This window comes from Trichoplax adhaerens, genomic scaffold, assembly GCF_000150275.1.
Source record: "Trichoplax adhaerens TRIADscaffold_5 genomic scaffold, whole genome shotgun sequence".
Lineage (NCBI taxonomy): Eukaryota > Metazoa > Placozoa > Uniplacotomia > Trichoplacea > Trichoplacidae > Trichoplax > Trichoplax adhaerens.
This window is the reverse complement of record NW_002060947.1, coordinates 6,393,674-6,416,120: the sequence shown is the minus strand read 5'-3', so window position 1 is coordinate 6,416,120 and position 22,447 is coordinate 6,393,674. Positions and strand designations below refer to the sequence as shown.

General features: G+C 35.7%; 5 protein-coding genes across 5 annotated transcripts; 2 read left to right on the top strand and 3 right to left on the bottom strand.

Annotated features, from left to right (window-relative positions):
- Window positions 1–1,334: 1,334 nt before the first annotated feature.
- TRIADDRAFT_25144 (uncharacterized protein) lies at window positions 1,335–4,412 on the bottom strand (the record flags this gene model as incomplete). Its single annotated transcript, XM_002112552.1, has 10 exons — window positions 1,335–1,533; window positions 1,627–1,753; window positions 1,828–1,959; window positions 2,124–2,250; window positions 2,375–2,533; window positions 2,709–2,814; window positions 2,929–3,101; window positions 3,197–3,314; window positions 3,776–3,957; window positions 4,245–4,412. 10 exons carry the CDS (start codon window positions 4,410–4,412, stop codon window positions 1,335–1,337), a joined length of 1,491 nt encoding a protein of 496 aa, XP_002112588.1.
- Window positions 4,413–6,540: 2,128 nt separating this feature from the next.
- TRIADDRAFT_25667 (uncharacterized protein) lies at window positions 6,541–8,271 on the top strand (the record flags this gene model as incomplete). Its single annotated transcript, XM_002112995.1, has 6 exons — window positions 6,541–6,679; window positions 6,905–7,011; window positions 7,097–7,177; window positions 7,308–7,390; window positions 7,593–7,714; window positions 7,814–8,271. Coding segments are annotated over 6 exons (990 nt in total), but the record flags the coding sequence as incomplete, so codon positions are not given.
- Window positions 8,272–9,590: 1,319 nt separating this feature from the next.
- On the bottom strand, window positions 9,591–16,311 carry TRIADDRAFT_25163 (uncharacterized protein; the record flags this gene model as incomplete). Its single annotated transcript, XM_002112551.1, has 11 exons — window positions 9,591–10,105; window positions 10,432–10,608; window positions 10,807–10,897; window positions 10,964–11,207; window positions 11,301–11,859; window positions 11,938–12,331; window positions 12,917–13,250; window positions 13,569–14,038; window positions 14,264–14,410; window positions 14,563–15,689; window positions 15,891–16,311. Coding segments are annotated over 11 exons (4,479 nt in total), but the record flags the coding sequence as incomplete, so codon positions are not given.
- Window positions 16,312–18,035: 1,724 nt separating this feature from the next.
- Window positions 18,036–18,496, bottom strand: TRIADDRAFT_56758 (uncharacterized protein; the record flags this gene model as incomplete). The annotated part of the gene is made up of 2 exons (XM_002112550.1): window positions 18,036–18,059; window positions 18,152–18,496. The coding sequence occupies 2 exons, from the start codon at window positions 18,494–18,496 to the stop codon at window positions 18,036–18,038; spliced, it is 369 nt and encodes a 122-aa protein (XP_002112586.1).
- A 1,677-nt stretch (window positions 18,497–20,173) lies between these two features.
- Window positions 20,174–21,386, top strand: TRIADDRAFT_56757 (uncharacterized protein; the record flags this gene model as incomplete). The annotated part of the gene is made up of 3 exons (XM_002112994.1): window positions 20,174–20,203; window positions 20,250–20,601; window positions 20,812–21,386. 3 exons carry the CDS (start codon window positions 20,174–20,176, stop codon window positions 21,384–21,386), a joined length of 957 nt encoding a protein of 318 aa, XP_002113030.1.
- Window positions 21,387–22,447: the final 1,061 nt, after the last annotated feature.

Below are 22,447 nucleotides of genomic sequence, written 5' to 3'. Positions count from 1 at the left end.
TCAATGCTAATTTTTGCTATAGCTCCTTTTTTCATGATAACATTTTAAATTTACCCTGATCAATAATATATTAAATTGGTTTAAAATTATTAAACCTTCTAGAATTATGCTTCAACACTAAGGATCTTTTTAATTAACTGCTCACCTCAGGGTGAGTGAAGGCGAAGCTATATTAAATTATTTCAAGTCTAATTGTTAGTCAAGTTATTGATGTTGCTTTTTAAAAACACCCAAAAAGTCGAGTAGTCTTTTGCTAACTTTATTATTTATCTACGTGAAATGTCGTATCCTACGTAAATATCATATAGGCATTATAAGTGGAAAAGAGGTAGATAGGAAGTACACATGTAACATGTTAAATATCTTAACGTAAGAAATATGTCATTAACGCGCATCCATCGATACTTATGACTTACAAATGTATCAGAGCAAAGTTTGATCGGGTGTTTACATCTATTTCCACGACATAGATATTTAATATACATTTTAGGGACATGTTTGACTTTAGTTACATGAAAGGTACTATAATATCAACGTTATCACACTATTTGCAAACCAGTGTTAATCTCCTTACCATAATATTTAACATTTGAAACACTGTACATCATCTTTTATACCATAAACTACCTCGCCTATGTAAGATGTAATACTATAGTTAATGATGATCACCTTTAGAGATGAAATCAACTGTCACACTTTATTCCGACCCGAAGTTGCATATTAGAATTTGTTACGATCGTACCTTTATATCACTATCGAATAATTACATTAGAGCAGGTAAGTCCTGAATGGCTTTACAGTGTATGAAAACAAAAAAAATATTTATAATTCGAAATACTTTTCAACAGCTGGTTAATTGTGTATACAGTAAACAATAAAATAAAAAATTTCCTAGAAATCTACAATATGAATTTCTAATACGGTAATATAGAACATTTTTATATATATATATATATATATATACGCATATGCATGGCTGATAATGATGGAATATGTACGTGTTAATGTAAGCGTTACCGTGCTTTAAATCTTGTAACATACAAAATAGATCAGTATTGTAGTTACTCGACACCTAACAAGATTCATTAAATTTAAATTTCGTTGTAGCGTCAATGCAGCTGTGCTGACAATGTGCTACGCACTCGTTCAATTTGATCAACACAAATAGTTGTATAACTAACGTTGAGCACATATATTGTTATAGTTTCGAAATCAGAGCATTCTTTCGTAAAATACTCCGTTACAATAACACGTATATTCGATCCAATTGTGAAAGTATCAGTAGCAGGTATAAACGGTCCCGGCGTATTAAAAATGGGAAAAAGCTTGTTAAATTATGTTGAGCCAAATTCTGACATCCATTTTTCATACTTTTCCAGGTCACTAGTTGATACTGACTTTGATATTTTACTAAGAGCCAGTTCGAAATCTTCCATTTTAGTCGGTAAATCAATAGCTTCCTTCGATAACTGTTTTATTTGCTCTGGTGTAAGTCCTTGAATTCGCCTACGCATTGCCATCATAGACGCATCCCTGCAATACATTATTTTACGATTTAAAGTTCAATAGTCAACTGGGTGGGCTATACACTAGCAATACGTGTTGCATATTCATCACTGTTCTAACCTGCAAACATTCGTTATATCTGCACCGCTATAACCATCCATCTTTTTAGCTATCGATTCCAGAATGACATCCTCGGCTAACTGAACTTCGCGAAGATTGATTTTCAGCAGCTGATGACGCCCCTCAGCTAAAATAAGAACGATATCAGGACGGTTTCAGAATCTTAAAGTTTGCTACAGTTTCAGCAAGTTGTGTTGTTACCTGATGGTAATGGTATATATACGCGCTTTTCCAAACGCCTTCTTAAGGCTTCATCGATGTCCCATGGGAAATTAGTCGCAGCGAGAACCATAACTATTTTAGAGCCATCCTCGTTGGTGCTATTATCAACACCTATGACAACAATATAAAATTTTTATTGCCTAAAATGGCATAATGCATTACTACACCATTGGAATAACAGATGCTGTTTTTCAATAAGTAAAATTTTCACGAAAGAATGCTTGCTAAGGTACGTGACCAGTTTTACAAAAATGATCATAACTGAATTGACTAACCATCCATTTGGACCAATATTTCCGATTTTACTCGTCGACTCGCTTCGTGTTCTGAACTTGAACCTCTTTTGCTGCATATACTATCAATTTCGTCAATAAAAATCGTACTAGGAGCGTAAAATCTGGCCTACAGTTGCAGGTTATCATAAAAGAGATTCAGTAAATATTGACATGTCCCTATACAAGAAATTCTATTCATTTGAATCAAAACTGTAAAACATTGTTGATCACTCATAAATAGATTAAATTACCATTTCAAATAATAATCGAACAAGTTTCTCAGAATCGCCGCGATATTTGGATGTTAGTGTAGAAGATGTCACATTAAAAAATGTCGTGCCACATTCAGTAGCAACAGCTTTTGCTAATAGTGTTTTACCAGTTCCAGGAGGTCCTACCATAAGTACACCCTGCGTGTGTACAACAGAACAAACCAAATTCAAAGAAAAGTTACGATACCGTATAGTACTGTCGATTAACATTTCATCCAAGACATGATTAATCACTTGACTTGATGGTGTTACAAGACCACTGCTCAATAAAACTATGTCATGTTATAACGATGAGCTATTGAGTATTATCTACCTTCCAAGGTCTCCTAATACCCTTGAAATAATCAGGCATCCACATCGGCAAGACAACAGCTTCCTCCAATAATCTTTTCGCTTCAGCTAACCCAGCAATATCGTCCCTATTGACAGAATAGATTATCAACAGATACGTATATCATAATATTAATTGAGCAGGGTAGTGAGTATAATTACCAGTTATGATCATGATGACAATGTAACTAGCTATAACATACCAATGAACATTAGGATTCCTTTGCACAATATCTCGTTCCAACATTTCAACGAAATCTTTATCATAGCCAGTAGGATCGAACCTCTTCACTTCGGCGGATTCCTCGGTGTCTTCATGATTGTCATTGCTACTTGGACTCTTTTTTGGTGGGCGACCATGACCACTTTCGGCCGGCTTGTATGTAAGCAAGACAGGTCAAAATGGAAAAAAATTGACGATTAATTTATGAGGACGGATACTTCACTTGATGATCGCGGCTAAGTTGTTACCTTGTCTGATTGGCGTGATGATGGTCCCCCTTTATTGGCTGCACGAGGAGCTGGTTGTTTTTTGGCACCTTGGTGGGCATTTCTATCATTGGAGTAAGAACCTTTGCGGGGTATGGGTCTTTTAGCTTTGGAAGCTGCTGCAGCAGTAGGTTTAGCCCAAGAAGGCTCTTCACTGGATGCTTTACTCTTAGGTTTAGCATTGACATTTCTATTGGAGACCACTGGAGGTCTATACAGTAATATGAAAGATACTTTACTTTTCTATTCAATATAAGGGAACTACCTCATTTACTGTCCATGCAGCTGTAAGTACTTAACACGATTGAAAAGGGGAATTGACACTAGACGTAATCGATTCCTAGTACGGTACTGTAATTAATAAACTGATTATCATTGTAGCCATCATGATGGGTGTATATCTACTTGTGTCCTAAACCTTATGTCTAGGCGATAATGAGTAAAATAAGTTACGATCTATAGGTGGCTTACATCAATTTCATAATAGACTAATTGATAATACAGAGTAGTCGATTTGTAAGCTAGGCGATCACTATTCCATCATCCATTTGTTGAATTTACCTGAATTCCCTATGAGCTACTGGATTCGGAGCAGGCCAGATGTCGCGATCGCTGCTAGTCACAGCAGATTCAGACGGACCTTTACTTATATTGGAAAATTTAGCTGGATCAACCCTAAATCTATCGATCAGCTTGGCTATATCTTTAACATGTTCGTATTCCTGTGCTATCGATTGCCTTAGCTAAATCCATGGAAGAAATAACAATCAGTATGGATGGAAGATGATCATTTTCAATTTGCATTATTATATGTGCCCCATCCATCGACAAGGTTAACTACTCATACACTAGTGCATAATACAGTATATGACTTACAACAATTGTCTAAAAAATGTCCACAACCATTAGGCTATCCTCTCCATCGGACAGCGAGAACTACGATTGTCCTTTTTACAGTAGTTGGAACTATTGCAAGTATCCTTTCGATTCACACTCTCTACCAAGCTAATAGAATAACATGCTTTCAAACCTGTTGCCATTGGTGCTTTAAAGAAGCCTCTTTAATTTGCGGTATATATTTGGTGATTTGCTGAGCTACACCTTGGTAGTAAACCATGGAAGTATCGTAATTGCCCAGCATGCAATTTTCCCTTGCTAACTTGATATTTTCACCAATATCTTGTACAGTGGTATCCATGACTCTCACAGATTCAACATAGACTCTCGGTGAAATCAATCGACTGTATCGATGAACAAGAAATGATTTTCTTCAATCCAATAGTGCTGGCGAAGAAGCAATAATCATTGAAAAGTGGAGGAATGGCGGTGGAAGATGGCTTACCTTCCCTTCACCGTCTCTTATACTTAATCCACTACGGTGATGAGCTACCGTATCAAGTTGGGCTATCACCGGTGTCCCTATTGCCACCCTGGTACAGTAATGTATTGCATAGACACTTTGGAGCAGGCAGCAATCTTGACAGGGTTGATACCCAGTCACAAGGGCTGATTGCGTCTTACTACTGTCACAGTCGATAAAAAGCCGTTGGTACAGTATAAGTAGGAGAAATTTGAAATCAACAACCCAGTGGAAACTGGACGGTACTGTAGAGGATGGTACAGTATGCTGTACGGCTGCGCATACCTTATAGTGTTGTGAACTTAGTGTTGGGGCTTTGGGGGGTTGGAAGTTGCAGCCGAGGGATAGTAGTGAAAGAAAATGGCTGATTTTCTTGTACCTGTAGGATTAGAGCAGCGATTGCTAATAGAAGTCCCTTGATGGGGCGGAAGCAGCTAGGAACTAGTATAGCAGCCATGGAGGTAGCAGGTAGATAGAGGTTCCCTTGATGGCAAGTAGGCCTACACTGTAACTTATAACCCACCAACTTAGGGTTGGGGCCTTGAGGGTGGAGGGTGCATCTGGGGATAGCGATGAAAGAAAATGGCCGATTTTCTTTGTACCTCTATGATTCGAGCAGCGATTGCTAATAGAAGTCCCTTGTTGGGGCGGAAGCAGCAAGGAACTAGTATAGCAGCCTTGGAGGTAGCAGGTAGATAGAGGTTCCATTGATGGCTAGTAGGCCTACACTGCAAATTATAACCCACCAACTTAGGGTTAGGGCTGTGGAGGTGGAGGTTGCAGCCGGGGGGGGGGGGGGGGGGATAGAGGAGATAGAAAATGGCCCATTTTCTGTCACCTCTATGGTTGGAGCAGCGATTGCTAATAGAAATCCCTTGTTGTGGCGGAAGCAGCCATGGAGGTAGCAGGTAGATAGAGGTTCCCTTGATGGCAAGTAGGCCTACAATGTACTGTACGTTGTGTACACCGTTCTGTACGAAATGAGGGGGGGTTGGGTTGGAGGCCGACAGCTCCAGCAAATTTCTTATTGCATTTAGCCAAGGAATAACTACAGCAAGTACAGTGTAGATTTAATGTTTGATTTGATCAAAGTCATTTCCGGAAGAGTTGAACTGCTGGAGGTCTTTCTCCAACATTGGTGATACCTTTAGGAAACTACAACAGGCTTAATCATGTACTATTGAGTAATCTAGGCATCCTTATACGAAAAAGCCAGAGTACTGTAGTCTATAGTACGTAGCTGCAGGGGATAATTAATTAATTAGTATTAGCGCTTTCAATCCCGCCATTGGTATGGTTTCAAATAGCAACAGTTGTTGACTATTGCGACGTGGATGGTCCATGTATTCCAACTCTGGTGAGCTCAATTCATTTACTACTGCTCTAGTGCACCCATACTGTACAGTTGAATAAGAATTGCAAGCAGTACGGACTATGGGGAGGAAGGACTCGACCGGGATAGGTAGTAGCTACGCGACGTACACCGAGCTCTGCAGACACCAGTCGTAGCCAACTCTGGCCGCCTTTGGATCCAATCTGTAGCCGGTATTTCCATCCTAAGATCACCTATTGGACCAAACTACAGTAGGAATATGCCGATACCACTACATACAGTGATAAGACATGTTAGGATGTCAGAAAAGCGGATCATGTTGGCAAATTCCTTTCTGCAAGCAGTTAGAATGAGCTCCCAACCGCATGTAAGCAGAGTACGCTTTGCAGCACTATTCTGGGATGACATTTCAATAGACACTTACGCGTATGCGAGTATACTGTTATGCAATATTCTAACTCTAGATGTGTCTATTTATGTCATTCTCCAAGTGTTGCTGGATCTCAGTGGATAATAATATGCTGCTTTGCAATGGTATCAAACTTATAAACCATTTGACTCTTTTACTGTTATTATTTTAATATACGTCGTCCATACGGGTAGTTGGATAAACTTCAATTAAAAAAGGATGATGTCATCTTCTCCGGTATCCAACCAACGAGTAAGCCTCATATCGGCAATTATTTAGGAGCGATCAAAAGATGGATTGAATTACAAGACACTCCTGCTCAACTCATATACTGTATAGTCGATTTACATGCTCTCACTTCAGGTTGGTTGATAAGAACTAATACTCACTCTTAATATTACAATAATAACATACATCAATAGCTCATAGGATACTGGAACGCAGCTACAGTAATGATATTTTAGTATCATAAATGAAATTCTTAGAGGTTCTACAGTGATAGATATTAATTATTATCAACATCAGCTTGCTATCATGTCGCAATGCTATACTAACTGTATTAATTTGCAAATGGATTCTTACTGTTAGTTTATCAAAATCCCGACTCTGTATCTTATACCATAAAGGAATTGACACTCAGTTTATTAGCGTGTGGTTTAGATCCCACAAGGTGTATCTTATTCCAGCAATCTCAGGTATGTCTAGCTCATATACATTGACTTTTCCGTGCTAGATATCACTTGACATCACTTAATCGACCAAGGCTTACTATTCCTACAGATCCCTCAGCATGCAGAATTAAGCTGGATGTTATCCTGCTTAACACCTATCGGATGGCTAACACGTATGACACAATGGAAAGTAAGTATGCATTCTTGATAAAATTGGAATAGAAATTATTAATGCATATACAGTATCTCAACCTATAAATACTTTGCTAGACGACAATATCATGATTTGATGATTAATAAGTGGTTTCTGTTAGACAAAGAGCCAGGGGCTGTCAAATAATAACGTACATGTTGGTATGCTAACCTATCCTGTTTTAATGGCCGCGGATATTCTACTTTACAAGTATAGCATTATTTTCTTGAGTAATGTTATTAAGATACTATTGCATTGTATACCCTATCTGTTCAATCAAATTAACAGTCATATAAATATCTTCTTACTCGTCATAATAGTACGGATTAGGCATAGAAATCAGACTTTATAACTTAGCAGATATCTCTTGCTTACTAACTGCTGTAATTCTTCAATCTGAACCATACTGAAGGACAACGCACGTACCTGTAGGAGATGATCAAGTACAACACTTGGAATTAACCAAAACTTTAGTCAGAACCTTCAATAAACGTTACGATTGCCAATATTTAACGTCACCAAATGTTATTATGGGTCAGTAGCAATCTTCGATATATTAAAATGTTAATATTTAATCTTAGTAAGAGCATGTTAGCTCTAATTGATTTGGTATACTTATCGTAAATTATGTAGGTGATGTCCCTAGGGTTAAAAATTTGCGATCACCTGATCAAAAAATGAGTAAATCAGACAAATCTATTTTGAGCAGAATAGAGTTAACGGATCAACCTGATGAAATACGAAATAAGATTAAAAGAGCTGTAACTGATTCCAACTCTGCTATAAGTTATGATCCGGATCTTAGACCTGGTGTCTCAAATCTTGTTACACTATTTTCTGCATTTAATCAATGCACCGTTGAAGAAACATGCAAGCAATTTGAAGGTTCAAATACAGAACAATTTAAGGAAGCTTTAGCCGATGTCATTATCACTTGTTTAAAACCAATCAGAGAGGCTGCATACAAATTACAAAATGAACATGGCTATATCGATTTGGTACTAAAAGAAGGACGTGAAAAGGCTCTAGAAATTGCTGCAAATAATATGAATAAAATAAAATCCATCATATTAGATTATAGCACCAAGTAAAATAACATCATTTTTAAGTATTGGCTACTTACTTTCTTTTATACATAATATATAATGCTTCAGATCCGATATTTAAAATATGGACATATTCGTTAAGTAACTGGGCTTCTGCTGTATTGTGCTTATGAATTGTTTGTATTCATCTTAATGGTGATCTTACTCTACTGTCCGATCACTCTGATTTTTAAATCAGAATGCGTACAATGCTTGTATAGTGCTCGACTATTATTAAATCAATAGTCAGCTCAGATCAACCGTACGCAAAATATTGTTGAATATATAGATATATGTCGGTTTTGACATGAATATAATAATTTTAATGTTGTTCACTTTGGAAGCATCTCAATTTCACTTCGCAACACTGGAAATATTAAAGTTATTACGTAGGAATAAATAATATTTGTATGGTCTAGTTTATCCATATTAAAATTTTATGTATTGAAAAGCTTAAACAGTAATACTTTTTGAAGTTCCTCTTAGTCTTTAGTGAAATCAGATTTCTCCTTTCAGTATGACTGCTATAAATTTCATGACTATATAATTCCAAAACTGACATCTTATATCTACTTCATAGCCACGAACACGCACTTAATATACATACGTCGCAATGAATATGCATTCTGTATAGGCTGGGCTAAGTTTCAGAGTTTGCACAGATAGCAGACTACGAGTAGAGACGAAGTGTACAATACTGTACAGCTAAAATTATTATTTAATACACATACAGTACATGAAGGTATAACTACTGCAAAAATGATACATACGTAAGATATACTGTACGTATAATGTAACGATTATAATGATGACATTTATCGTGTAATTAATAATCCTGGTTTATATTAGGCTAAGAAATTGAAAAATATAATTTTATTGACTACACCTATATGAAATTCAATTCAAAGTCTATATTAAATAACTATACAATCGATTCATACACCTGTCAAATAGTTCATACTCTGAAATATACAGTCGACAAAGTTAGTCATTATTTTAATACATTTTGCAGGTGCTACAAAGCTTTATCATACAAGCCAATTTATACAGTATTAATTTACACTTACTGCACTGAAGACAACAATATATTCAGTATAAATAAATTAGATACCTCTAACGTAGAATTTACAAGGTTAAGATAGGTACAGTTGTTGCCCTTGGTAGAAGTAGTTTATTATCTATCAAAATCTGAAAACACTCGCTTTATCGGATTTGTGCCATCTGTTGTTGTTACATCGAAAAGATTAATAAAACGATCAATAAAGTGATCAATAAATAGCTCAATATAATAGCATTTTCAATTGGGTAAAAAATAAATTATATGACTAACAACGATAAGTGTAATTAACAAGCTCGCCCCAATATTTACCGGTTTTAATTTTAACTTCTAATTTTACACGCAGTTTCAATGCATTTTCCATTTCCTGCTTTACAATCAAAGAAACTGATTCAAGTTCATTCGCCTTAATCTCGAATAATAATTCATCGTGCATTTGTAATACAAATTTTGGTTTCCATTCAGCATTATCTCGATTCGCTCGGTTAGCACACATTTCATCGATTCGTTTATGAATGTTTATCATGGCAATTTTAACTAAATCAGCTGCTGACCCTTGAACCGTGGTATTAATTGCTTGGCGTTCCGCATGGCTTCTTAGGCGAGCATTGGTTGAACGAATGTTAGGTAATAAGCGTTTTCTATTCATAATTGTAGATACGTAACCTTCCCGCCGACAAGATACTAACGTTTTTTCTATAAATTTAGCGATACCATTGTAGCGACTTTTGAAGGTATGCATAAAAGTAGCAGCCTGTTCTTCAGGCACCTTCATTTGTTCCCCTGCGACAGAAATTAATTTCAACACGTTAATCTTATGTACGTACCATTACAATATAATCTAATCTCATTGTTATAAAACATCCATCTCATATGAAATGAGAATTTAACAAGATTGATGCAGAAAATAAAATTACTGTAACGTCTACAATGGATGGCACAAACTTAATTTAATAAGAACTTCTTCTAATAATTATACGACATCAGCATGCATAAAATTCATCGTTTATAAGTTTTACAATAACATTGTAATCAATTTCTTTCAGTATAGCTCTCTGTAGGCAAATGTAAGATAGATACGCTGTAGCGATCTATTATTTTTTACCTACCTAATGCCATCGGTGTCATACCATAAATAATTCCATAACACATTTGTTTTGCCCTTTGTCGTTGCTCATCGCTAACATGGTCTGTTGGTATGCACAACCACTCGGACGCAATCGCTTTAAAAACATCTCCTCCATCATTTAGTACTCGACTCAATTGCTTATCTTCCGATAAGTGAGCTAATATGTATTACAACAAATTATCACAGTTAAGATATATATTTTATTTTATTTATTTATATAGTATGATAACCGTTATATTTAATAAGAGAAATGGAATAGATAAAAGATAATGATATTCCATTATACTTATATTGTATCCTATAAGATACTATTAATATAGCAATAATTGTTATCATAGCAGTTAAGGTTGCTTACCAATCAATCTCAACTCTAGCTGCGAATAATCAGCTGAAAGTAATATGGTGTCGTTTGTACAGCCAATAATATTTCTCATACGAACCATTTTCTCACGCATTTGCATAGACGCTGATAGAGATTCTATAACGGATGTTGAGCTGTCTTCACATATCACAGCGATATCAAAATCTTTTGGTATATTTTGTAAGTTAGGATCACTAATTGAAATACGACCCGTAGCTGTATGCATCTGACACGTAGGATACACTCTATAAGTTTTAGACTTATGACAGTATTTACTGTAGCGTTTCAGGGGATATAAAGTCTTTGTAAGGGCTGAGTTGATTCTACGCCATTCTAATACTAAAGCTGGCAGCGGATGAATTTGAGATAATTTTTGGAGTACGTCTTTACATGTGCTTCGTTTCATAGGATTCTTCTTTCCTCTATTATTATTATTATTATTATTACTGTAATTGCTAAAGTCGCTATTGTTATTTCCTATAGTTAACTTTAATTCCGTATAAAGAACATGTGCGATATCGGTAGGAGATGTCAACTGAAATGACCTACCAGCAATTCTATATGCCATTTCCTCAATATAATGAAGTCTATATTGTAAGCGTTCAATCTGCTGCTGACATTCATCCATACAAAATCCAATACCATCTAATTCTAGCCAACATAATGTCCGAATAGTTGGCATTTCAATTTCCGAGTAAAGTTTATATAATTCTCTCTCTTTTAACATAGCTTCAACAACAGAATGCAACTTATGAACCAATACCGATTCGATACATGCGCGCCGTCTACCACTAGTTTGGCTGTTATAATGCAGGCCAATTCCATTACCATCAGTACAAGTACCTATAACACAATCTAAAAGTGCAGCTTCATCAGCTAAATAATTTGATATTATTGCATGAAATGTTTTTTCGTGAGCATCTTGATCTAATAACCAAATTCCAATTTTAGGATCATAACTAGTGCCTTTTATTTCTACTTGTAGATGCCTTGTTAATATCTTATACTGCTCCTTCAGGTTATAAGCTATTTTAATTGCTGATGAATCTGATAATACATTCATTACAGATTCTATACGATGCTGACGTAATAATAAAGGGTCAGTATTAGGTGTCATGAGAGTACTTTCGATATTGTTTGCAACATCATCTTGTAATGTATTGCAGTCGCCTAAGTTAACGAAGTACGAATCAAAGCCACCCCAGCAGATTGCGATACCAACAACAATGTAACGATCATCGAAAATAATAGAGGAAGAAGAGGATAGATCGGATTGCGTCTGTGATGGTCGATATCTAATATTACTTCCAATACCTTTATGAAGTTGCGATTTTGGCTCGCATGCAAGACTTAGGGTGTAAGCTCTTTGATGCCTCCATTCGTTTATAAATACATCGAATAATTCCTTACTACCAGTAACGTCGATGATACTAAAGCAACTATCTTCAGCATTTTTGTCTAAATCTGATTTCAGATCTCCATTTAATGACGTTAAGGTTTCAAAATCGAAAGAGTCATCCTTGTTCTTACTCTCGATACCATTTAGGTTCTTGGAATTGTTTGCTGCTAATATAATTTGAGTATTTAGTTCAGCTATAAACTCATCATCACTCAGCGTAGCATCGATGCCAATTTCATTTTTACACTTTTCATCATGAACATAATGATGATTAACGTTAGATGCTGTATTTGTACTACTAACAGCTCGCAAAAGGTACGAATCGGTGAGCGATACATAGTCAAATGCCTGTGAGCATCCATACATGTTGATATTTGCTTTATCGAGTTCCTTGTTGACTGAAGGAGGCGTTTTCCAAGTTACTGTATGTGCCTTCTCTTTTTCTATTTTATCGTTGTCTTTCACATTCTTATCTATGGAACTTTCGTGAGCATTTTCTGATTTACCTTCAGCCGGAAACTGACAATTTTTTACACTACGGCCTATGTTGCGTAGCTAATAAAACATAGTTAAATATAAAACGGAAATAAATAAATCATAGTAGAACAGCGTACATACACAATACTACGAATTACATGATCACTATATTCTAATATTATAAATCAATATCTTTACCTGATGGTAATTTTTCATATTTGGTGCTACAAATGAAGATACGGAATGTACCCCAGTAGATCGATGATCTATGCTACTAATACGATCGGTTCTTGGATTATTATTGACTAGATGCTCTATATTAGTATCGGCGGCAACCATTTGCTTGGCTTCTTCAATGATGTAGCTAGCAGCTTGCTTATAAGTCATACCTCTTCGGCAGCCAATCCAAGGGCAAGCAGTGTCGATATTTGTCTCAATTTCATAATAGCCATCGCTAAACTTACTACGAAATGGTGTTGCCTTATATAAAATTTGTTCTATAATTGTCGATGAAGATTTAGAAATTGCCACAACAGTTTGCAATCCAGCATTGTATAAAGCTCTGCAAATAAAACAGACTTATTTTTAATTATATTCTTATAACTGCAAATATAACATTAACATAGTACAGTTGAATACAGTAAACTAGACGGTTAATACTTAATAAAAATAAGTCTGCTATTTACTAATAGAATAAAATTGTGTTATATGCATATAATGCTATAAGAAATACTGATATACACGTACATATATTAGTATTAATCACATTTTCCAATAGACGAAATAGAAATCTGTTTAGAATTTTGAATAATTACGGTTACTTCTGCAAACAGACAGACAATTTCCAAGAATAAATGTGAATTTAGGGCTAATAAGTTACCTAGCCCGAGTGCCATTTAATAAGGATATTCTGACAAGGTCACATAATTCTCTTTCAATTCCAAAAGCTAGACGACTCTGAAATTGCTCTAAAAGTAGATGAAGGTTGTGCCAACAAAGTTTTTTGCAAAAAATAGTTACCATACCGGAAAAAGTAGCAGCTGAATTTTGTAGCGATTGCAACTGACCACGAGATAATCCATAATAATTGGAAATATCAATCAAGGGAACTTCATGAATTAATGCATTTAACACTAATGCTGTGTAGAAGCGAAGATGCACAGATAGAGTATTACGCTGAGCTATGGTCCTTTGGGGCAACCTACCACGGGCACCCTTGGTAAGATATGATTCTGCTACCCCAATTATTCTTCCAACATATTTCATATCATCGGGTAATTTCTCCCAAATACGTAAATAATTATACCAATCAATACCTTTTAACTGATCATTTAAGTTAATGGGTGTTACCTATAAGAAATGTATTGATTAATTAAAATCATTATTTTAGGATTAAATATCATATGAATACATTCAAATATCCGCTTGCATAACTCATAATGATGTTGCGGAATAAAGCAGCATATATACTGTATATATATATATATTTTCAAACATAAACAAACTGAAAAATAGGTTTGTTGTGGTAGCAATGTTAAATAGCTTAATTTATTACTTGATTTTAATCCCATTTACCTGATAAATGATATGCAATTCATTTTCTAGTACAAAACTTTTACGAGCTTTCTGCAAATCAGCGAAGACTATTAATGCTTGATCAGGTGATAATGCTGATGCAACAGTTGCTTCTCCTAATTTGGTTGCGTAGTATTGTAGGCTTGCCTTACATTCGGTATTAGTACTATTAGTATCTTCAACCTAAAAAAAATTATAATAATTTAATGATAAAATCATCAATAACGCTTACGGAGGTACATCCCATAAGTATTACGGATGTTTTGTTTTTAAAATATTTTAATAATTGATTTGCTTACTTGACGTTTAATGAATTCATTTTCCTCTAAAAACTGTAGTGTGGATTCGAGTGCGTTATCTAATGATAAACTCATATCAGCTTCAGTACTAGCTGCTAGTAATGTACATGATATGTATAATACTGTATCCGTAAATGTTTTCGCAAAACCACTATTAATAACTTCAAGTAGAGCACGCTTCATCATTCCATTGTCTTCATCAGGATTTTTACATTTCGAGAAACAACTTATTACAGGATCAGGCGTGGCAGTTACTAATTTAGAAACACGATCCATCTCCCTGTTGTTACATATAAGAATGCTTTCACCTATATCATCTATACCTTTACGCCCAGCTCGGCCTACCATCTGCCGGTAGGTGATAACGTCAATTAGACGTCCATAAAAAATTGGTGTACGGATAATGACCCTTCTTGCAGGCAAGTTAACACCTGATGATAACGTCGACGTAGCAATAATAACTAATATGATACCACTCCTAAATGCTGCCTCTATGATATCTCTTTCTTCTATTGTTAGACCAGCGTGATGGAAAGCAATACCTTTAGTTATCGTAGATTCCAATACCGGATCTAATCCAACAGGAGTCGACTTGAGTTGGGCAAGAGTAGTTAACAATTTTGTTCTATTTAAATTTAATCGATTGGATTCTGTAGCATAACTTGATGGTACTACAGGCTCGTCTAAATAATCAATATGTGGAATGAACTGTGAGGCCAGATTTTGAGCTAATTTCTCACAATGATTTTTTGTCGGACAGAAAATTAATACTCCATGTGCGTGACAAACAGTTTCTAGGCAAATTTGTGTTATTTCATTTTCACTATCAATATTACGTATTGGTTGCATTTGATGATTATAAATTGTTTTTCCTATTTGAACCATTTGAGTTAATGGTACTGGTCTAAAGGAAGAGTTGTATACTTTACCATTAATCCATTTAGCCATAACATGCAAGTTTGGAAGCGTTGCGCTCATTCCGATAATTTGAATACTAGTTGAATGATTTTCCGTAGTTGATGTCTTTGCTTTACTTGTCCAATATAGTACTTTAACAAGCAGTAATTCAAGTAGATAACCTCTGTAAGGATCACCGATAACGTGCATTTCGTCGATTACGATAATACCTAAAACGAAAATTGTTTTTATGAAGAAATTAGGAGCAAATTTAAAAGTTTATCTAGCATGAATGGCTGCATTGACAGTAATTGCACAAGGCTAGGTATAACTTCATTATTAAGTGAATTTTTATGTGATTAATTTTCATTGAATTTGCTATGATGAAATAATTACTCTTACTTATAATTAGTAATTTATTGTTATCTTACCTAGCTGCTCAAGTTGTCTCTCTTCCATTAGCCTATTTATTAAACTGTTTGCCTTCTCAATTGTACAAATTGCGATATCAATATTGTCGAAGCCACCCGATGGAGCTTGTTTACCCATAAATCCACCTACTCGTATACCAGTAGATTCAAATAATCGTTGTAAGTAAGCTGTTTTTTCACGAACAACGCTGACGTATGGTAAAATGAGTAAGGCTTTTCTTTTACTTTCCAATACACGTTTTAACATGAGTAGTTCAGCGATTAAAGTTTTACCAGCACTAGTAGGAGCAGCGTATACGAGATTACCACCGTTCAAGACATTACCTAAGGTAAGACATTGGACTTGCCATTCGAACATTTTGGTAATGCCTACCGATCGATAATTTTCTAATACTGCCGGAGGTAGATCCCATGATGAGAGCTTTAATTTATATTCAGATATCCTAGCTAAAGTTTGTAAAATTAATTAGTGTTATTAGAATAGTAGCAAAACTAAATGATCCCGTTAATTAAAGTCAATTTACAGTTAACGCCAAGAGATAAAATGAGGTTACCTTCTGAACTTCGTGAAGACATCTTGCTTTTGTCGCTATGCATTTCTAAACTGTCAAAGCTGCTGTTACTATCTTTATCTATAGAATAGATACGATGAGGTGTACTAGCTAAGGGTGGCTTAGCTAAGTATTGTTCCTCACTGTGATTTTCTTGCGAGTCGCAAAGGAAAGTTGAAGATGTCCGATTTAAACTTGTATTTGATCGATTATTGTCTTCAGCAGGTAATACTATAACTTTACTAGAACGAGATTGACTTCGTCTAGGACGTATTTTACGTAGATTATATACTTTCTGTACACCACTAGAAATTGGTAATTGATGCTCCTTATCTTCCATTTGGGTGTTCATTATAGGGGAAGAAAGTTTATTGTTTTCTTTAGCAAACTTCTCTTCTACCTTTGCGGCCATCAAAACGATTTCTTCATCTAATTGATCTTCCCCGCTTGAAGTTAAAAATACTTGCTGAGTATCGGGCATGTCTGAAAGCTGATATGATAGCTTCGATTTACATTTAGTCTGAAAAACCGCGATTAGTAAACAATTAGATGCTATTTTACTTCATTATAACCGGAAAAAACATTTATAGCATTCCTATAGCTTGATGTACTTAACGTTACATCATTGTATTACTCGAAAAATAAAGGACTATTTTTCGTTTTATGGTTAACCATGAATTTTATGAATCGGCCTTACTTGTCAATAAGCAAAATTACTGTTGAAGGCGCACAGTATACTTACTTACTACATACCATTTTAGATACATACCAGGGATTACTCAAAGAGATTTTTTCTCTCTTTTAGTAGTCCCTGTAAATACTGTATAAGGAGCAAGGAAAATATAAAAATGTTCTTATTAGCTCCAGCTAATATTAGCAATGCTTGCATGATTGCTAGACAAGATCAACTACTGAGTTGCAAATGATTACGTGCCCAGATGTATTAAATTATATAGAATTCTTGTTCATATCGAAAGCAATGATCAACTCCCAATTACGCCTACTTCTTGTTAACGTTGATCTCATTACGTCTTTAAAATTTTATGGTGATCTTTTAGAATTTGTAACTTGAATAAGCGCATTATTAAAAGCAACTAGGATTTGTGTGGTATTATTAACTGTAAAGAAAGCAGGATAAATACTCTATGATCTAGATAATTCAGAATCAGTCACCAGGCGACTAGAACGATACTAGGTTGCACGTTTTATAGAAGGTTTAACCTAATTTACCTCACATTTGATGATACATTCAGTACTTTATAATCCAAAATAATAACTGTTTATATTCATAATTTATGTGTACGCGTATATATACAGTGACAGTATTAACTACTTTGTTATGCCGCTAATACAGTTTTACATCTAGCAATATGGACGATAAAATCCAAGAAATAGCATACACGAATGCGATGATTCTTATCAATGAAAAATTGAATTGTATTTTTAAATTCATTTTCCATACATAACTTATGACTGTAGTAAACATGTTTGGGCAAGTTTATTAGCGCCATCATGTTTACTGCTTAGCTCATCAAGATGATTCGAGAAGGGAAAAAAATGAACTTCTCAATAAACAATTGAAGAGGATGATGATTTATACCACCAATACACATGCAATCTGTTAGTAAATAAGGCGATTGTTTCAAGAAAAGAAAAGATAAAATGAACGATTATCTACATAGCAAATGATGATCGCCGAACAGTACTTACCGTGTTTTGACTTGATTTTGGCTTTTTCCTAGATGTACTGGCATTGCATTGGTTACTTTCATCGTAGCATGGCTGAAGGTTAGCATTTAAGAGATTACTACTGATTTGTTGGTTTTGTTTGGCAGCTTTATCTTGTAACCGTGGTGATCTTCTCAACCATTGCTGGTTGTGTGATTGGTCATTTCCTTCAATTTCAGCCAAGATTCTTCTTCTTTTACTCACAAATGGATACCGGCCGAGATAGCGCTTTCGTGATGAAGATTGTGGTGTGGTAAAGCTTGAATTGAACGCACTCGCTGGAAGGCTACTTGGGTTACTTTTATGCTCGTCGATATGTTCCTCCATTACTAAAATCGATTAAAAAATTGTATCACGCCAAGATATCATTATCCTTTTGATATAATCCCTCAATGATGGTAAGGCAAGGCAAAATGATTGCAAGCTATCGTGACTCTAAGACGCGAGCAGCCATGATATCCCTTGCTAAGTGTGAAGTCAACAACCAAAATTTCAATCACAGTGAAATAACTAATGAATGGTCAATCCTCTGATGGTAATTTACGTACTATAGAAGTAATATTGGCAGTCTTGAGAAGAAACTTTATGTCAATTAATCAATGTCAATAATACTTACTACTATAATGCTTCAATTCCAGAAAGCGACAAGCAAGGATGCTCCATTGCTTACGATCGACAAGGCTTGACCGATGACCATAGTCGAAACTCGAAAGCGAGACTGTCTACACTGGTTATGACTCAAAATGATGATATCGAGTGGATTTGAATACTACGTCTACAACAAGGTGAAAAAATAATACTCAACACACAGTCTACCAAGATAGACAAGGCAAACTATTTTTCCAAGCGACGGAAGTACAGAAAATGGAGATAGTCATTTTGGCCTCCAGATTTTAAATCTGCCTCTCTTTTTTTAAATTGTGAGGTTGGCAAAGCGCATGCACAGTATGTATGACACGATCCTGCCGTTTGTGCACATGCGCGTTGCAATAATGCTTCTCCTGGTTATACACATGCGTGATGTTACCATACTTATTGCTGTACAGTACTAGTGTACAGTACTGTATTGGCTGTACTGTATAGTACTGTACAGTACAGTACAATGTACAGTACAAGATGCTGGCTCTACGCATGCGTGATGTTGTGATACTTATTGCTGTACAGTACTGTATTGGCTGAGAACCAAAGCCGTACTGTACAATGTAGAAGATGCTGACTCTACGCATGCGTGATTTTATCAGAATTATTGCTGTACTGTACTGTACTGTACACTAGTGTACAGTTACAGTACTGTACTGTATTGGCTGAGAACCAAAGCGGTGCTCTACAGTACTGTACACTGTACAATAAATAACATGCTGCCTCTACGCATGCGTAATGTTACGATACTTATTGCTGTACAGTACAGTATTGGCTGAGAACCAGAGCCGTGCTCTACAGTACAGTACAGTACAGTACTTTACGCTCAGGACTCATTGTTTGACAGGGACCTGAGCGTTAAAGTACTGTACTGTATGCATGTGTAGCTTGTTACTGTGCTCCGTATGACATCGTGCGTATTTCCTTCCTTGTTTGACAGTGACCAGAGCGTAAAAGTACTGTACGCATGCGTAGCTTTTTACTGTGCTCTGTATGACATCTTGCGTATTCCCCTCCTTGTTTGACAGGGACCTAAGCGTAAAATGACTGTACGTCTGAGCCTTCTGGGCCACCGTAAGCCTGTGTACCGTATTGTACTCTACAGTACTGTACTATACTTTATTACGCGTACTGTGCATGTGCGCTTTTCACTAGCTGGTGCTTCCATTGCTTGCCTGGAGAAGACGATCGCCTGCATCCTCACCAAACAGATTGGTTAATTACAAGGTATTTATCAACAGTAAGTAGCCTAGAAAAGATCAACAAGCTAAGAGGAGATCGATGATTATTCTACTGTTCTTATCAAGATAATCATAAGCTTAATGGCTTGAAGAAGTGATCTTATCAGATAGTAATCAAGTAGAAATGAACGTTGTTAGCAGACTTTTGAACGAGGTTACTTGGTTATTTTGTATAAATATATATATATTTACTTTTGTAGATGGGTTTGATCCTAATTTTGGGCTATGTGGCTGCTGCCATTCTAGGATTAGAGGCTCTTTATGCAGTTGTACGCTTTTTACGTCTCTTTGTTCTTCCCAAAGCTGGCTTTCGATATAATTTAAGCAAATTAGGTCAATGGGCCATTGTAACGGGCTCAACAGATGGTATTGGTAAAGGTTATGCCAAAGCGTTAGCGCGTCGTGGCTTAAACGTCTACCTAATCAGTAGAAATTACAGTAAATTGCAAGATGTTGAGAAAGAAATTAAAGCAATCAATGACAAGATTGATGTTAAAATCCTTGCTATCGATTTTTCAAAGCTATCCGATATCTATTCACAAATTGAATCAGGTAACCCAATACCTCTAACCAATGCAATGAGGTGTACAAGTAGTATTATGAGACTAGGATGTAACTCAAAAATGGCTAATTTGCATAACGATCCATTTTTATAATACGATATGTTAGTTAGAGATTTGTAGCTCCAATAGATTATATCGATCTCAAATTATGCGTCTATTCTAAGCCTTTGCTTACTTCTTGGCATGTTGCCCTTTGCAGAGATTGCTAACTTGGATATTGGAGTTCTCGTTAATAATGTTGGTGTCAGTTGCGCCTATCCTGAATATTACTTGGACATAGACAAGCAAGTAACTCAAAATATTGTCAATGTTAATATAGTATCCATCAATGAAATGACGCGAGTCGTTCTACCTAAAATGGTGGCCAAAAAGAAGGGTGCAATTATTAATATTGCATCGATATCTGCCGAAACGCCGACTCCTTTATTGGCTGTCTATGCTGCAAGTAAATCTTATGTCGACTCGGTAACCCTCGCATTTCAAAAGGAGTATCAAAGTAAAGGGATCATTATCCAATCTGTACTGCCTGCCTTTGTTTGCTCTAATATGAGCAAAATAAGACGGTCGTCTCTTTTTGCTCCTTCTGCTGATACTTTCGCCACTAGCGCACTCAATACTGTAGGAATTGCAAATAGAACTCATGGATATTGGCCTCATGAATTACAAGCATGTATTACCAATTTATTACCGAGATCCGCAAAGATTTCATTGTACTTTAGTCAATTATCTGGCTTGCGGGTAAAAGCTTTAAAATACCTTACCAAGCAGAAATAATTGACCAAATTCAATTTAAACAGTAAAAGCTTTTTCTTGCATACAAGTGTAGCTCTAAAAAATTGATGCAAAAGTTATCATTTTGCTCTCATAGAACGTCAACATTAAATATTCTTAGCTGAGATGTTGTTGATTTACCGTTGGATTATTATGCATAATAGTATATTTAGCCTATAATATTGCATGGCATACGATAGGTATTTGTGAAGTAACTATCCTTCCTATATTCAATTAAATTAGACCATTTCATTATTGTCTTTATAGCTAATGACCAACCTATAATATGCCTTGCTCTTTAAATGAAATAGAACTGATGATCAATCAATCCACTCAATCACGGATAATTACGATAGCTGATTTTGTTATCTATATCTCTACATCTTCGATGTATAATAATTTTTCGAGAAATTCAATAACGCGGAAATCGGTTACGAATTTTCAATTACAGCTAGTCGTAAAGATGTACATCTTATTTTTAAACGAAAAACATGGTCACTAATTCTGTTCTACAATTATAGGATTTAATCTATATCTACGGTAGCTTATTACTGGTAGTATCTGTTTTACTGTTGGTAAAATATTCAAGAGTTGTTGTTATTTTATGTTATAACTATTCAGCAAATAATTGATAAATAAATATTACTTTTACTGTAAGTACTCCATTTATAGCTGGTATACTAGAAGGACGCTGTTAAACTACGGCTCGTTTACTGTTTACATAGCCAGTAGCAGCCTAGTTGGTCTAATCGTATACCAGGCCTGTAAGCTAGGCAAGGATAGCAAGACGTCTACTGTTATAAAAGAGTTAATTAAATTAACTGTAAGCTCACATCTCCTTGACCTCTTGAGTTATTAACTACTGCAGTATACTCGTACTCTTACGTAGTTGTTAGGGATCGTGCCAGTTATCAAGGGCAGGAGCAGATGCTCTGGATCAACTGTCGTGTAATGCCCATTAGTGTACAGGAATATTGCAACACTACAAAGTCTAGCTGACCTAATGGAAAAGTATTCCGCCCCCGTAATAACAAATTTCCAAGTTTCCATCCATAACCTAGTAG